At 40.5% G+C, this 16,282-nt stretch overlaps 2 protein-coding genes across 5 annotated transcripts in view; one reads left to right on the top strand and one right to left on the bottom strand.

Annotated features, from left to right (window-relative positions):
• agla (amylo-alpha-1, 6-glucosidase, 4-alpha-glucanotransferase a) overlaps window positions 1-3,750 on the top strand; it is a 46,611-nt gene extending 42,861 nt beyond the window's left edge. For all 3 annotated transcript variants that reach the window (XR_012595973.1, XM_074652347.1, XM_074652348.1), the window contains one exon: window positions 9-3,750. Coding sequence is in view for 2 of the 3 variants with exons in the window: in XM_074652347.1 (XP_074508448.1) it covers window positions 9-126 (118 nt within the window). In the remaining variant the exon portion in view is untranslated. The remainder of the gene's footprint in view (window positions 1-8) is intronic.
• A 215-nt stretch (window positions 3,751-3,965) lies between these two features.
• Window positions 3,966-16,244, bottom strand: LOC141777794 (putative ferric-chelate reductase 1). Of its 2 annotated transcripts, XM_074652354.1 has the most exons (8): window positions 13,328-16,244; window positions 9,577-9,645; window positions 8,428-8,632; window positions 6,730-6,807; window positions 6,524-6,600; window positions 6,228-6,325; window positions 4,351-4,441; window positions 3,967-4,183 (listed from the first exon to the last, which is right to left on the bottom strand). In XM_074652354.1, the coding sequence occupies exons 3-8, from the start codon at window positions 8,630-8,632 to the stop codon at window positions 4,124-4,126; spliced, it is 609 nt and encodes a 202-aa protein (XP_074508455.1). In that variant the 5' UTR covers window positions 9,577-9,645; window positions 13,328-16,244; the 3' UTR covers window positions 3,967-4,123. The 2 variants fall into 2 exon arrangements, with proteins under 2 accessions (XP_074508454.1, XP_074508455.1); XM_074652353.1 differs by lacking the exon at window positions 9,577-9,645 and having other exon boundaries at window positions 3,966-4,183.
• Window positions 16,245-16,282: the final 38 nt, after the last annotated feature.

The raw sequence follows: 16,282 nt of genomic DNA, 5'->3' as shown, positions 1-16,282 counted from the left end.
CTCCTCAGGTCTCCATGGAAGGGCCTGCCAGAGCTGACCAATGAGAATGGCCAGTGCTGCCCGTTCAGCTGTGAGACCCAAGCCTGGTCTCTGGCCACTGTGCTGGAGGTCCTCTACGACCTCTAAATGCCCCCCCCCCCACCCCCACCCCCCCGCCCCCCCCACCCAGCCCCTGGTGTGAAGCAGAATCCCTGGGCTGAAGAAGAAGGAGGTCACTTTGAAACACGGAGCTAGCTTTGAGTAGAAACACACAGAACCACTGAGCTGTCCATCCCACTGTTCACTGTTCACTGTCCACTGTTCACATCGTCTGATTGGCTTCAAAACTACATTTATTTCCAGTAGACAGAATCTGAGGAGTGATCTTCCTCTTCTTTGGGGTCACAGTGCTCTGGCTGCCTCTAGCTATCCTCTGAGGCTCCTCATGAATGATTGGCTGCCTCTCATTGAAATGAACAGGAGCTCACCGCTCCCTGTGTGTTTGTACCCTCAGTCTGTCGATGACCAGGTCTCCCAGTGGACCTCTGACATCATTTCCTGTGGTCAGAGTGGGGTCTGTTGCTGCAGTCACGTCCCTTTGAGAAAGACTGTGGGGACGACTTAACTGGGAATGTCTGCTCGTTTAAACACATTTAATTTGACCTTTTAATCCTCTTGACTAAAAACTGTAGAAAGCTCATTTTTACTGTCTGTCCCCGGCGACATACATGCAGCATACTGCCAGGTTGAGCCATTATTAAAAACCAGTAGCAACTCCTCATATATATATATATACATATATATATATATATTTTAGGGCTGTCAAAGTTAACGCAAATTTGTTTTAACGCGTTTTAACACTCGTTTAATGCTCGTTTAACGCAACTAATTTCTGCAACTTGCGATTTTTATCTATCGGTACCAACCATGTAACCACATAACGCTCATGGTCATCTTCAAAGGGGTCCCTTGACCTCTGACCTCCAGATACAGTATGTGAATAAAAATGGGTTCTATTTTGTGTTGTTAATTTATTTCCAATAATAAATATATACATACATTTGCATAAAGCAGCATATTTGCCCACTCCCATGTTGATAAGAGTATTAAATCCTTGACAAATCTCCCTACAATTTGAATGTGATTAATCATTGACAATCATGCGATTATTCACAATTACATATTTTAATCGATTGACAGCCATAGTATATATAGTTATTACATTCAATCTTTAAAAAAACAATAATAAATATTGTGTAATATTTTGAATGAATTAAATTAAACTGAACCCAGCTCTTTGGTGTTGATATGTACTTAATATCCAGCCCGTTCTCACTCCCCAGTCATCAAATACGGCAGCTTGGTCAGTGGCCCTACGCGTCAAACTATGACTCTTTTCCTAAACCTAACCAAGTTGTTTCCTGTGAACAGAAGTTTATTTTGAAAAGACAGTGTATGCGTGTAAAGAGCAGAAAAGTAGAAAACAGTCTAGCGTCATCATTTGAAGCGTATGGCAGCTGATTAAGCTGCTGTATTTGACATGTTGGGAGTGAGAACGTGTTGTAATATGTCGTTATACACTGAAACACTTTGACCCTACTGCCAGTTGTCTAACAAAGAAGAGCAGAACACACTTGTGTTGCTGCCTGAGCAGGTGCTTTTATTTAGCATTTATAACCTGTCAACCTCCTGACTGTTACAGCTCAACCTGTCCTCATGTATCCTGTCCAAACAAGAGACCTAAACACCTGTAAAGGCCCTCTTCCATAAAGCATACAGTACCAAACCCTCCACCTGATGCCTTTATACACATAACATAGAATAAACATAGAATCCCCATTCCACCACACTTTCCCTACCAGCCTTATGATGTAGTAAATGTTCTATCATTCAACTGTGTATTAATGTTCAAACATGTGCATGAGCATTGGTTTGTGTTTCTAAAGCAGTTTCCTCCAGTGTAACCATGCTGTAGCTCTCTGCTGGTGGCTGTCTTATAGCTGTAGATTCCACACCAGCAGGAACACAACAGGAAGTACACGATATGAGCCAACTCTTCCTGTGTAAGTAGCTTTAAGACACACTAACAAAGGTCACTGTGTGTATCTCAACACTTGGATATGTTTGTCCGGTGTCACTGCTGTTAATTGTTCTGTCTTTAAGCCTTGTGTTTTAAAACAACATATCACCTACTACTCTCTAGCCTAAATGGACTCATTTGAAATCCACAAATTCACAAAAAGGATTGTGCGGCTTTTGTAGCTGCTAAACCTGTGCAAATAGGACATAATGTGTAATTCTCAAAGCACCTGTAAAGGGTGAAATGCACCTCTAACTGCACTGCAAAGCAAACAGCATCTCCATGCTTCAGTGCTACTTCCATCCATCCATCCATCCATCCATCCTCTTCCGCTTATCCGGGGCCGGGTCGCGGGGGTCAGCAGGTCAAGCAGGGACGTCCCTCTCCCCAGCAACGTTTTCCAGCTCTTCCTGGGGGACCCCGAGGCGTTCCCAGACCAGACCAGATATATAATCTCTCCAGCGTGTTCTGGGTCTGCCCCCGGGGCCTCTTACCAGTTGGACATGTCAATAATAAGTCAAATTATTAGCATCTTCAGAGAGTTGGTTGTAACTGGGGCACATAAGGGGGGTCATGTGTGCTCTGCAGCACAGAGGCGTATATAGGTTAAATGAGCGCGACCAAGTCCGACCTGAATCGCCGGGTCCCGACGAGCTTCAGGCTCGGGCCGACTCTCACCCCTCACAACCGACGCATTTGGTCTCAAGCACATTAAACTTTGCCACATTTACTTTGCACTCAGCTGCAAAACTTTACGGGCGTGGTTGCGCTGTAATATCATTATCTTTTATCGGACCTCGAGACAGGGAAGCTGGCGGTTACTGTGACGCTCGATTCATGGTGCTGTCAGCGCCGCGATCCATTCTTTGTGAATTGGCCCCTCAGTGCCTGGAACAATGCCACCTGGTGTATAGAACACCGGATCATCCAATTTCAATATGTAAGATATTGTGGCACTATCCGCCCGCCCGCCTGTTCTCTCTCCTCCCGGCTCTCTGGAGCTACAGTATGTGTGCCCCGCTGTTGTCTGGCAAAGGCAGCGGTGGACTGGTACTACCATATCCTGCTGAATGTGGGATATACTGTTTCTTTGTTGAAACGTAAAATGAAAGGAAGGGATTATATTCATTGAAATAAAAAATAATAAAACTAATCACAATAAAGAACAGTTGCCTGTTATTATTATTATTGAATGTATTGCTTCTGTTGTTGGCCAGCAGTGCCGATGGAGAACCGACAGTTGCCTGTGCAACGGCTGATTTAATACGTGAGGGATAATCAACTGTTTTAACAAAGTGACATCACGTCTCTACAATCCTGCAGTCTAGTCATGTAGAACAGTACGAAGCACTTATTAAACCCTATCAGAATCACAATCAGGTTTATTTTGCCAACTACAAACATACATACGTGGAATTTGATTCCGGTTTTTATGCAGCTCTCGACGTACTTCCACAGAATAGATAAGCTAAAAAGAAAAGTTTACTGGATAAATAATGGACACAAGGATGTACCCACCGCCCCCTCACACACACACACACACCTTACCACTGTGACATGCATGTGCACCTGCCATTTCATCAGTGTGTCTGTGCTCTGTAATGTTGTTTACTCGGTGTAGTGTTACAGTCACTGTAGACAGAGCGATGCTGAATAAACTGTTACATTGCTTGGCTGTTGCCTCCTCTCTTCTCTCTCTGTGTGTGTGTGTGTGTGTGTGATTATTTTTAAGGAGGTCATTATGAATTTCAGAGTCAGCGGTCGGAAGTTATACATACTATTTTAGAAGGCAATAATTAATGTCTATCTGAAAGCAGCTGCTGAAATGACTGTCAAGGCTACTGTATTACAATCACTGATGAAACTGAGCTGTGAGGTGAAGTTACATTTTGAACAAAATGTACAAAATTTATTTGCGATTAATCACAATTCAATATTTTAATTGACTGACAGCCCTTCAATAGACATGACGTGACTGGTCCCCAGGGAGGAGGGGTGTGTGTGGGGTGTTTCTAGTGTGTGTGTGTGTGTGTGTGTGTGTGTGTGTGTGTGTGTGTGTGTGTGTCAGCAGTAGGCAGACAGACTCAGCAGACTGATGAAGAGCAGAGTTGAGGAGGAAAAGACCTGAAGAGAGAGAGAGACTTATCAGCATCCCAGTTCAGCTCCACCAGCAGAGCTCTGAGTCAGTCAGTCAGTCAGTCAGTCAGTCAGTCAGTCAGTCAGTCAGCTGCTTCTGCTCACAACCCGTCAACACAGCCCACCAGTAGCTGCTACAGTCAGCCGGTACTCACTCCTGCTGCAGAGTTTCCACTGCTGTCCAGTCTCAGAGTGCTGCTGTTCAGCTGGACCCAGAATGTTGTGTAGTCCTGGACCAGAGTAGCACTGCCATGTCAACATCAACGACAACGACAACAAGGACACGAGTTAATGAATGATGTGGGAGATCAACAAGTATTGTATGAAAGTATTATAAAGATGTGAGGCTGTTTGATGGATCCTTGTCAGTGGCATCCAGCTGCAGTATCACTAATGACCACTAGACTGCACAGATTTATGATAGTTTATAGGTTAGAGCAGCTATTCTCCACCACTGGGCCGCGGCCCACTGGTGGGCCTCAGAGAGCCACCTAGTGGGCCGCGAAGGTGCTGCCAAATAGTTAGATTAACCGCTATTCTGTATTTGTGAGGTTATTGCTGGCTCACTTTTAAAGCTAGAGTGAAGATACTGGCATCATGAAACTAGTAAACCTAAGGACTCCGTCGGTACCAACCATGTCATGCTAGCTTGTCGGGAAGGAGGTTAAATAACGCTCCAAACTTACACTGATTTTTGGCGAGGAAAAACTGCCTTGGCCATTTTCAAAGGGGCTCCTTGACCTCTGACCTCCAGATATGTGAATGTAAATAGGTTCTATGGGTACCCACGAGTCTCCCCTTTACAGACATATATGTCACAGATGCAGTGACACAAAATCAAGCAATTTTTGAAACCAGTAAAAGCGTGTGGTGAGGAAATATGACCCTGAATACTTTGGATTCATAATGCCAGGCAGTGATGGGTGAGAGTAAGCTGAATATCTATGTGGGTCATTACACCTGACAGTGGTATAACACATTGTTTCATAGCTCATTTATTTGGGAAGGTGGTCCTCAGAAAATTTTTAACAATCGGAAGTGGGCCTCGAGTTACAAAAGGTTGAGAATCCCCGGGCTAGAGGGAAGACCTACTTTGTTCTACCGGAACAAAGCACAACAATGTTTTTTTTATTTTCTCTTAGGTTTCCTACATATGAAATGGATTCTTGTATAAAAATATTTTACTGCAAAAGTAGTTAAATTGACAGATATTGTGACACACCCCATAAATAAAATAAGTGCAAAATAAAGCCAGGCCGAATCGGAGATGGTACACCAAAACTCATGTAACTTCATAATGCTAGCTCTGATTGAGTGTTCCTCTACATGTGTGAAGAAACAGAATGTGAATATATTGATGCATTGAGGAAATACAGACACATAAGTACAATAAGCGGAAATATCAAATATGAAGGTCTATGATGAATGTATTCCTTTACTTTTAGGTAGCTTTGGCTGGGATTGTCCCAGAAACACCAATCAGGATTTGCTGGAATGGTATGACTGTGCTGAATCCAGCAATATATGATATGTAACTGTAGCAAGTATGGTCAGTAGTCTACATTAAGAAATGTATGACGTGTTCCAAGCATGAAATGGGGGAAAATGGCATGTCTGCAGTCAATAGATACTTAAACATACACTTCAACCAGGGATAAATTGTGGACACACCACTTATTGAAAGTTTTGTATCAACTTTAATTTAAGGAGTGTGTAAATGTTCTTGATGCAAAAATAATAATTTGCACTTAAACTTTTAAGTATGAATACATAACACTCATATAAACACAAAATGTTCCCTGGCCTATTTTTTTTTTGTTGCTTTTTCCATCTTTTGAATGCAGCATGTCCTTCCAGTTATTAGTGAATGTTTCAGAGGTTTGCTTTCAGAAGTTTGGACTTTGGTTTAAGGAAATAGTTTAGTCAGCAAGGAATCGTGTGTGTGTGTGTGTGTGTGTGTGTGTGTGTGTGTGTGTGTGTGTGTGTGTGTGTGTGTGTGTGTGTGTGTGTGTGTGAGTGCAACTGTGTCTACCTGAAGTAAATATCTCCGTAGTTACTGTTGCTAGGCGCCTCCCAGGTCAGCTGCACTTTCCTCCTCTTGACTCTTGACGCCTGACTAACACTCGAGTTCTGCACACACAAAAACACACAGATTGGTCCTCACAAAGATAGAAACATAAGCCTCCCTTCTCTTTGAATTACTGTTTTCCAGTTTTCTCCACCAAACATTTCAGTTCGCTACTCAAAAAGAAAAGAGAGAAATATTTTTAGTAGATTATAAGAAATGATGTTCATTTGAAATGTGGCATTCACACACACATACTGTACCTCCATGTTTTTACAGTGCACGGCCGTAAACAGGGTGGTGTTGATGTTGGTGAACTTTCCTACAGGCCAGAGCAGAGCTGGAAGCAGGAAACAGAGACTTCATTTCACACAGGTGTTGTGGTAAAAATCTGTTCCCATAAAACCTAAATTCCCTCACTATGTTCCACTAAAGAGGGTGGCAGACATTAACGGTTATTCTTTTTTACCGTGTCCCTGCCTGCTCCTGGCCTGTAACAAGAAACCCTGGAACTCTGTGGAGCTGTTCTTCACCACCTCCACCGTCACTGCAACAAGAGAGTGAGGAAGGATTCCTGTTAATATGAGGCAGACTGAGAGCAGGAGGCAGAGAGGGGCATCATGGGAACATGAGAGAAGAGTGTGTTATCAGGAAGAAGAAGGAGGAGGAGGAGGAGAGGAAGAAAAGGAGCTTTTGAATTAAAATAAAATAAATGAAAAAAAAGTACGTGCAGCTAGTCCTGCTTAGTGACAGAAACGTGTTCACTGACATCTGATGGTGGTGGTGGAGAGAAGTCAAAGTGAGTTCCTGTAAACATGACCTTTGACCTCTGAACTGTTACACAACACCACCCCTGGGATGGAAGGCGGGGTCATGGTGAATTAGAGGGGAGTACAAAGTGATGGATGGGGGAAGGGAGAGCGTGAGGAGGAGGAGTAGAAGAGAAGTGGGATAACACAGAGGAATACATGAACACATGGAGTTAGTCATGCCATGAAGAAGACTGTGAGATGAAACGCACGCTAAGCCCATTTATTAAAGGCTTTGTAATTCTGGCAAAACATTGTGTCACTTCAAAGGACAGCTCGCATTCAAACGTGTATGTATTGTGGGAAGACGCCACTGCAGTAATGGCGGCTTGGTTACTTCCGGCATTTCGCCGAATTTGTCCATATCTTATTGAAAAATGTGTTCAACTTAAAGGGACTATTTGTAACTTTCAGAAATGCTTGTTAACAGCGACACCTGTAGCTGTTAAGTCAACAAAAGTCAGCGTCAGGCTCGCGCTTGCTCGCTCTACATAGACATGAACGAGCATCGCTCAAAACAGTGAAGCGACACACGTCAGCTAAAAGCACAATATCACTCTATATTTCAGCTGCTTGGCAGTAATGTTAGCTGACCAGACGAAGGTCTCTCCATGAATCAATGCTGATCCTAGTGTCAGCAGAGGAGGCTGAAGCAGGAAATGCGGGTCAGTGCCGGGGCTGAAGCAGGAAGATAAACGTTATCGCCTCCCGACTGCGTCAGCAGGGAGACACCGGCACCCGGTCGGAGACGATAACGTTTCTCGCTGCTATTTTTTTACATGAAATGAAAAACTTCTGATCATCAATTGTTGTTAATATGATACATTGGATGTTATTCTATTATATATGCTGAAAAAATGTCAGAAGTATGATATTTTACTCTCTAAAAACATGTGCAACCAAATGGTTGAATTGCCATTTAGTTGTAAAAGCAGTGATTTTAAGATAACACATTTTTGATTTTAATGAAATAAAAAAAACGATGAACATTCACTGTGGTTAATCTAATTTGTTAATATCATATATTTAATGTTATTCCATTATATATTTGATGAAAAATATACTTGTATGATTTTTCACCATTTCTGGGATGTTTTCAATGTACTGTATGTAAATATCTAGAATAAATACGTGGAAATAATACTACTAATTCCAAATTGACATATGTTGGTACACTGAATACTAGCATTATAACAGTACGTGGGTTGTGATTTTGATTTTATTCTTTCTGTTTTACAAATAATGGAATACTTTTCTGGCCTAGACGCACAAAAAACATTTGTACGATGTACAGAACATGTTAAATAGAATCACATAAAGCAAAAGATTCCTGACAGCGTTGTAGTGGACAGATGTACCCGTGATGACTCCACCGGGCCTGTAGGCGCCACCAGATGTAGACAGTGTGAATGGCGGGCTGCTGGTGGAGGGGGTGAAGGGCGGGTGTACGGGCATCATGTTGCCACAGGAGAGCGCCACTGAGCCGTTAGGGAAACACACACACTTCTCCACGCAGCACACACACACCACGGCTAAAAGCAACATCATGGCTTTAAGAGGCATCTGAAACACACACACAGGAAACAGCATTCTTTAGTGGAGAAAATGGGCAGGAATAAATGTCTGATATGCATGTGGCATAAAAATACAAACTTTTTCTCTCTGGTGAAAAAATAGATGGTGAAATTAGGTCTTTAACAAATGCTTGCAATGGTTATTCCTCCTAGAGGAACAAGAAGTAACCAACGTAACACCGGTAGCATGATAGATGGACCAGAAACCATTTATTAACCATTTAACAATGTATATGAACTATCTATCTAAATAATGTTTATAGCTGCTTTACACAGTATTTAATCACCATTTAACAATGTATTAACTATCTATCTAAATAATGTTTATAGATGCTTTACATAGTATTTATTAATCATTTAACAAGGTATTATAATCATCAGTTTAACTTTATAATAGCTATCCAAATAATGTTTTACAAACCAATTATTAACAATCAACAAAGTGTTACAAATATCTACCTATGTAATGTATATAGATGTTTCACAATCAGTTTCTCAAAGGTTTACAAATCATTTCCTAATCATTAACAAATACTCAATATAGTATATATAAAATGTTATAATGTGTGCAACAATTAACTGTTAAAATAACATCAATTATTATTTTTATAAATATATATATATATATATATATATATATATATATATATATATATATATATAGATTGTTGTTTGTTAACAGTAAAATAACTATTAACTAATTTTTTACTATAAATTTACCATTTATAAATGATATTATAGAGTGTTACCGGAACATGCTGCTCTAACATTGATGCATCAGTGTTAAACGTCTAATAATGTCAGACAGGTAACAGGTAACTTTTGTAATTTTTTTCTGGTAATACTTCTGTATTGTTCCTTAAGTAGGATGTAGAATGCAGGACTTTTATTTGTATTGGGCTGTATGTATTATTTACATTGCTGTGCTGGTACCTTTAGTGAAGTTCTTCCACCTCTGTCCAGAGAGAACAGTGTGGCTCACTGATCTGTTTTAACGGAGCTCTATGGTACAGAGGAAGAAGAGATATCAGGCTTTAGATACACACATAATACTTGTTGGCAGATACATTCAGTGTTGGTTTAGTCGTGGTAAAAGAAGAAAAATACAGAATATTGCCAGCTTTGTTCCTAATGCAACAGTAAAAAGCAGTTGGGCTACGCTGAATTGAGTTCGTACCTACATTAAAGCTACTTTATGAAAAGGTCATCTCAATGGGTCAATGGTGTGACCGCAAGAACATTTGATTACACAAAATGCAAATATGATGCAATTCAATTCAATTCAATTTAATTTATTTTTTGTACAGCGTCAAATCACAACAGAAGTTATCTCAAGACGCTTTATATATAGAGCAGGTCTATGACCGTACACCATAGTTTAAAGACCCAACAGTATCCACCAAGCGCACTGTGGCCAGGAAAAACTCCCCGATTACTGGGAAGAAACCTGGAGCAGAACCAGGCGTAGGGCGGGCGGCCATCTGCCGAGACCGGATGGGGGGGATAGATAGATAGAGAGAGAGTGAGAGAGAGAGAGAGAGAGAGAGAGAGAGAGAGAGAGAGAGAGAGAGAGAGAAGCAGCCACAATAGTAGCCTAGCAGCTGTAATAGCTAATACAAGTAGGACTGATAACACAAAACCAATAGTGGTGGATGGAAAGAGTGATAATACAATCGGAATTGATGTCATTGGGTCGTCCTCAGACGGGCTTTCAAGCGGAGCTTCCAGCTGTCTCAGTCCACCATACATCTGGCTAGCTCGCCAACACTGTCCAGCATCTCTCCTCAGTACGCCATGTGTGTTGGTGTGGGACGTCCTTGTGATCGATGCCCGTGCGTTGGTTCCCGCAGCATCAGCATGCTTGCTGGGAGTTCTTGATGTCTTTGGCAGTGACCGAGAAGTGTTATTCTCCAGGCTGCCAGTTTGTCACTAAGTGTTGGTAATCCAGCAATAGCATGGCCATTAGTATGCCCATATTTGTGAACGTTTTAAGCCATTAATACTAACACAAATACTACTAATAACATTACTTCCTTTAAAAAATATTTAACTTTTATTTTATTTCTTTATATATATATATATATATATATACTTAATTTTTTCCCCTTTTTTTCGAGGTTGTTTCCTATATGCAATATACAGTTCGTAATTACAATAGTTTATAAACCAATTTTTAAGTAATTGAGCTTAGAGACGAACACAATAAGTACACTGGAGAATACAACATCAGCATTAAAAATTGAAATAAAATTAAATAAATAATTAATTAATTACAAATAGAATAAAATAATTTTAAAAGTAATAATAATAATAATAATAAATTAAATAAACAAATAAGTTATTTGTTGGGGTGGGGGGGGGGTGCAGAGATATCGCAATATCATTTACATGGGCACACACATGCATCTGCCTTCAATTGTAAGGTCACTTTTTTTAATTTCTGGTTGCAAAGTTTTATTCAGGGGCAGAAAGTCCTGCTTGAAAAATTAATAATAATAATGTGAATTTGGTCGCTTCTTCCAGCAATAAATTCTGGGTGTTTCTCATTCTCATTTAAATACAGGCATCAAACTATATCTAAACTTATGAAGAAAAACAGTCTGAATTGGTTTTTTTTTTGTGACATACCACTATTGATAACTGTGATATTTAAAAATGAAATACTGATATCATGTTGATAATACACATATGATAGTACACTCACAATTAGTAAAGTTAGAGATGAATTTGAATGATCAAATTTTCTATAGATATTGTGATAATATTGTTATCATGACTTCTTTTGGCCACAATAATTATGTAGTGAAAATCTGATATTACAGTCCCTATCCTAAATGTTGGCAAATTGAATGTTCACAGCACGCTGAGGTACGCCTGGATGGTAGGAAGAGAGTTAGAAACCTGCAACACTACGGTACGCTTTGAGAAATGTATACAACAAGGTCGAGCATACGACATTATTATAGCACTCAGGCATGTATTGAAAGTTCCAGTGCAGATAATAATAATTACACGTTCATAACCGGTTTGCCTTTTATTCCTCTGGAATATGGAAATGTCAGCAAAAGAGAACTTCTTTCCTGTTTATCGAACCTGTTATTGGAATCATTTCACACTAACTTCAACTGTTCATTTTAAACCGACATCAAAATGTTGTACCAACACTCTGCCATTTACAAACCGTTAGAAAACACCTGTAGAAGCACAGACAAAAGAGTTCCAGCTTTGGAATTGTACTTAGAGTGACTAACCCTTAAGTTAACCCTTGATTTAAATGTCATATATTTATATCTCATAACACAGGTTGTTATAAAACAAAAATATTTAAAAAAAAATTATTTCCCAATAAATTTTACATTTTTCCCCCCTGTATTTCAAAATGACAGGAAAATCATGTTAAAATTACAAGAATGAACTGTTTATTGAAATGTGTCATGTGTTTTAACAAAAAACAAAATCTGTATAAATGGAATACATTAAAGATCTGTTTTTTTAAAAGCATTTGCATGCTAATTTTAACCATACAAATAAAGTATTCTTTATTGATAAAAGTAGCAGCATTTTCTGTAATTTTACAAAAAATACTTTTGTTATGCAGATATATATATCACTGTCAAATACATCAAAAATACTGTTAATAATCCATTTAAAAAGCGTATAACTGCAAGAAAATATATGCCTGGGCGCCTGGGTTAGCTCAGTTGGTAGAGCGGGCGTCCATGTATTAAGGCTTGGTCCTGACCGCGGCGGCTCGGGTTCGAATCCGGCCCTTTCCGCATCCACTCTCTCTCTCCCCCCTTTCAAGACTCTATCCACTGTCCTGTCATAAAAATGGAAAATGCCCCCAAATAAATAACTTTTAAAAAAAAAGAAAATATATGCCTAAATAAAAGAAATATTTTGTCATTTTGCAGAACTACTTTACATACATACACTGAAAAAAACCCACAGGTATTGACTATGCTATTAAAAACTGCATTTTAACAGATTTTCCTCTTTATCGCTACATTTGTATTAATTTAAAGATTTGATTTTTAAATAAGTGCATTTCGTGTTATAAAAACTGTGTATAACCATTTAAAAAAGTTATTAACTGTGTTTTATGCGTGCTTACGTTTATATGACTTGTAAATCGAGCATAAATTACCCATCATCAACATTCCCCAATACACAGAAAAAGCTATAGGTGATGTGTTTAGTCCAGATGGAGGTACTCACCTTGTCTGTGGAGCTGTTGGCCTTTACCTGCAGACACACAGGGATCCTCTCTCTCTATATATAAATGTAACTACCTGGAGCTCCTCTTACTGGATCCACAGAGAGCCTTGTGGAGACCAGTTCAGATGAGTAATTAGTGTGCATTCATGTGTCTCATTTGGTTTCACCAAGGAGTCACCCACTGGGATACCAGCTCTTGTAACCATGACAATGTTAATTGTGCATGGTGAGGGGAGGTGAGTCAATTATGACACTCTCACGTACACACACAGCACAGGAAACAGGTCATGTTTCATGTAAGAGCTTAATTAGGACCCACAGTTAAATTCTCCTTCATTCATAGAGTATATAACCATTCATCTCCTCTATACGAACCCAGCTTCAATTACCATGGTTAAGGTGGCAACCACTGAAATTAAAGCTTTTCACTCATACTTTCAGTTGCTTGGGTTTCAGGTCTTGTTACCTTGTTATTCAATAGTCCCATGCTCTCTTCAATAGCTCCATGTTCTTTAGATTACCAGCCTTCAGTAGGTCCTTGTGTTTCCAGTGTTTGTCACCAAGTGGAGCAGAAATCACAGGTCAGACACAGATGCTTGTCAAAAACTGCTGATCTTTTATTCTTTACGTGTGATACAGTGAACAGCAGCAGCTCTGTGACTACTGTAACGACAGGTAAACAACACTCTGACAGTCAAGTGTATACACAGTGTATCAGGTAGATGAGAGTTTGGCACAGACGGTTTGCACCGGCAGCCACAGTCCTGCTTCCTCAACTGTTTGTGCCGTGTTTGTACTGCCCTTCTATTCTCAAGCCAGCATCTCCAGTGATGTACTTTCATTTAACTCCTCGTTGAACCGTCACATCTGAGATGTCTATGGGAGTAGAACCAGGTGTTCAGACGCTACTGCGTCTGAAAATTTGCATACTTCACATGGTATGTTTCCAGTACTGAATATGTGAAAAAAAAAGTTGATTGAAAGATTTGTGTGGCTCCAAAAGGAAAGCCATGTGAGGAGATGCTGCGGTTAGCTGGATCAGATGGTCACAATGAAGAAGCAGCAAGCTTTTCGGTGCTGTGTTGATAAAGTCGCACCAGTAAAGTTGGGAGTAACTCTCTTTATTAGTCAGTCTAGGGTAGCAGGCTGTGTTGGGTCTGTACATTGCGTAAATACATATTTTTTAAGTGGCAGAAGTATAGTTACATATCAGCATGGCACCAGTGGTAGTATAGGGCTGTATATGTATAGAAGGACCGAGGCTGAGGGAGGACCCTGGTCCAGTCTGTTGCCACAGTAACAACAAAGCTGCCTCTGGGCTTGGATGCACTCTCTTTAGCAGAACATAGCACCTTAAAGCTGCAGTAGGTAACTTTTATAAAAAATAACTTTTTATCATATTTGCTCAAACTGTCACTATATCCTGACAGTAGTACAGATAATCATGTTCCTCTGCCTCTTCTTAGTGCTCCTAACGGCATTTGCGAGATTACACAGAAGAGTAACAACCAGTCAGAGCCGGCTGTCAATCACTGCTCACAAAGCTCGTGAAAGCCGATCCAACAGTCAAACTAAGAAGCGCTGATTAAGTAAGGGATAATGTACAGCGAGCCGGTCATTGTTGTGAAAGAATCTCATCGCCCTGAAGGGGTTTCTTTCACAACAATGACCCGCTAGCTGTACTTTATCCCGCTTATTACACGACTACTTACCAAAGAAATCAATATTTTGACACAAAAACAATCCACAAGAGTCCAACATCAGAGCTGCGCCCATAGCAACGGTCTGCTATACAGAAATTACAGACCGCAGAACGCCGTGATTGACCAATCAGAATCGAGTATTCAACACAGCCGTGTAATAAAAGAAGTTTCTCACCATTCTGGTGCAGGAATACGGAAAATCCATGTGTGAAATTTTCCGCGTGACAACCATGCACACCGGTCCCAGTGTGAATTATCCACGTTGTCATGTTCCGTTTTCGTAAATGAGTTTCCTCCAAAGAGCCTGTGTCCACTCCACACGACAAAAAACAGACAGAGAATGTCTACGAGACTAACGTTAAATAATCGGACCCCAAATTTGATGCTAGAGCTAGCTGTTGTTGACCAACATATAACATTAGGAAGTGCCTATCAGCCACATTACCATCTTTATCGTATCCCAGCTGCGGGGCGATCTCAAGCCATATATTGTCCTTTATTTGGTTGTTGAGGTAGTTGTGTTTGTCGTACATTATTGGGTGTTGAAAAGGGGATGGCCCGTTGTTATTCCCAAACACCAATAGCCCGTTCATTGTTCCCGGAAATACACACTCTCCGTGTAACAAACAGAAGCACACGGCTAATTACCTCCGCCAAGGCCGAAGGCCTAGGAAGGAGGTAATGTTTTCAACGGCGTTGGTTTGTCTGTTAGCAGGATTACTCCAAAAGTGCGAATTACATTTTTTGGAGGGGTGAACTGAACTGATGACACGTTGATGACGTATGACCCCGCCTCTTTCCTTCAGAGAGAGAGAGACAGAGAGCGGGGGGGGGCAACTTTTTTTCCAAATCAACTTGGTGAAATTACAGTTGAGTTGGACCAAAGCACACTTGGTGATTGTTGGAAAGAGTAACGACGGTTTAGGTGAGTTTTATTTTGTTTCTGTTCACTTTGAATGAAGTGTTTTACGATGCTCCGCTACGTACAGCTGATCTCAACATAAACAAAAATACACGTGGATGATGGCGCAAGCTGAACGGAGAGGGGGGGGGGCAATCGTACTCGGGCAGCTTGGCGGAGGTCTGCGCTCTGCGAGTGCCATTCTGGTTATTATGTAGAATGATGCCGATCAGTTGGAACAAAGGATTTCACTGATCAAACATAAATTTCCGCAGGAGAGAATCTGCTGAACTCGAGGTCCGTCTGAATATTTTTAACCCGCACGAATGTTCCGCAGGGTTGAGCAAGCATTCATAAGAGTCTACAAAATCAGTTTTTTTAAATTTCCGTGTGAATTTTTCGGATGAAAATCTGTGCTTTGGTGTTCCCTTTAAATATGAATCAATATTTTGCTACTGTAATGCCTATTTCTTGCCTCAGATGTTTCCAGAAACATCTTGTAGTGTACTGTTGTTGTTGCTGTAAAATGAGAAAGTTTGTGACCCGGCAGCCATGTTGAAAACAGTCAAGCCAAAAACCAAGCCACCGCCCACCGGCCGGAGCACACTCTCTCCATGCCATTAGGAGCCCTAAAAGGAGACATAGGAACATGTTTTTTCCACAGATTATCTGTCTTATGTACTACTCTCAGGATAAAGTGAGCAAATATGATAAAAGGTTATTTTTTATTAAAGTTTCCGACTGTTGCTTTTGGAAGTGAGGGAATGGATCGATTACAGACATTTGCTAAAGGTAGCATCACTTTTAAAATGGGATG

Source organism: Sebastes fasciatus, chromosome 11, assembly GCF_043250625.1.
Source record: "Sebastes fasciatus isolate fSebFas1 chromosome 11, fSebFas1.pri, whole genome shotgun sequence".
NCBI lineage: Eukaryota > Metazoa > Chordata > Actinopteri > Perciformes > Sebastidae > Sebastes > Sebastes fasciatus.
Note: the sequence above shows the minus strand (reverse complement) of the source record. Positions and strands in the feature narration are given on the sequence as shown.

Bases quoted from the DNA above. Each gene is read 5' to 3' on its own strand.
- LOC141777794 (XM_074652353.1), bottom strand. From the start codon at position 13,348: ATGGGACTATTGAATAACAAG. The intron at 8,633-13,327 runs GTAACAAGACCT...TGTGTGTTTCAG, and splicing joins TGGGACTATTGAATAACAAG to ATGCCTCTTAAAGCCATGAT. The intron at 6,808-8,427 runs GTACATCTGTCC...CTCTTGTTGCAG, and splicing joins GCCCGGTGGAGTCATCACGG to TGACGGTGGAGGTGGTGAAG.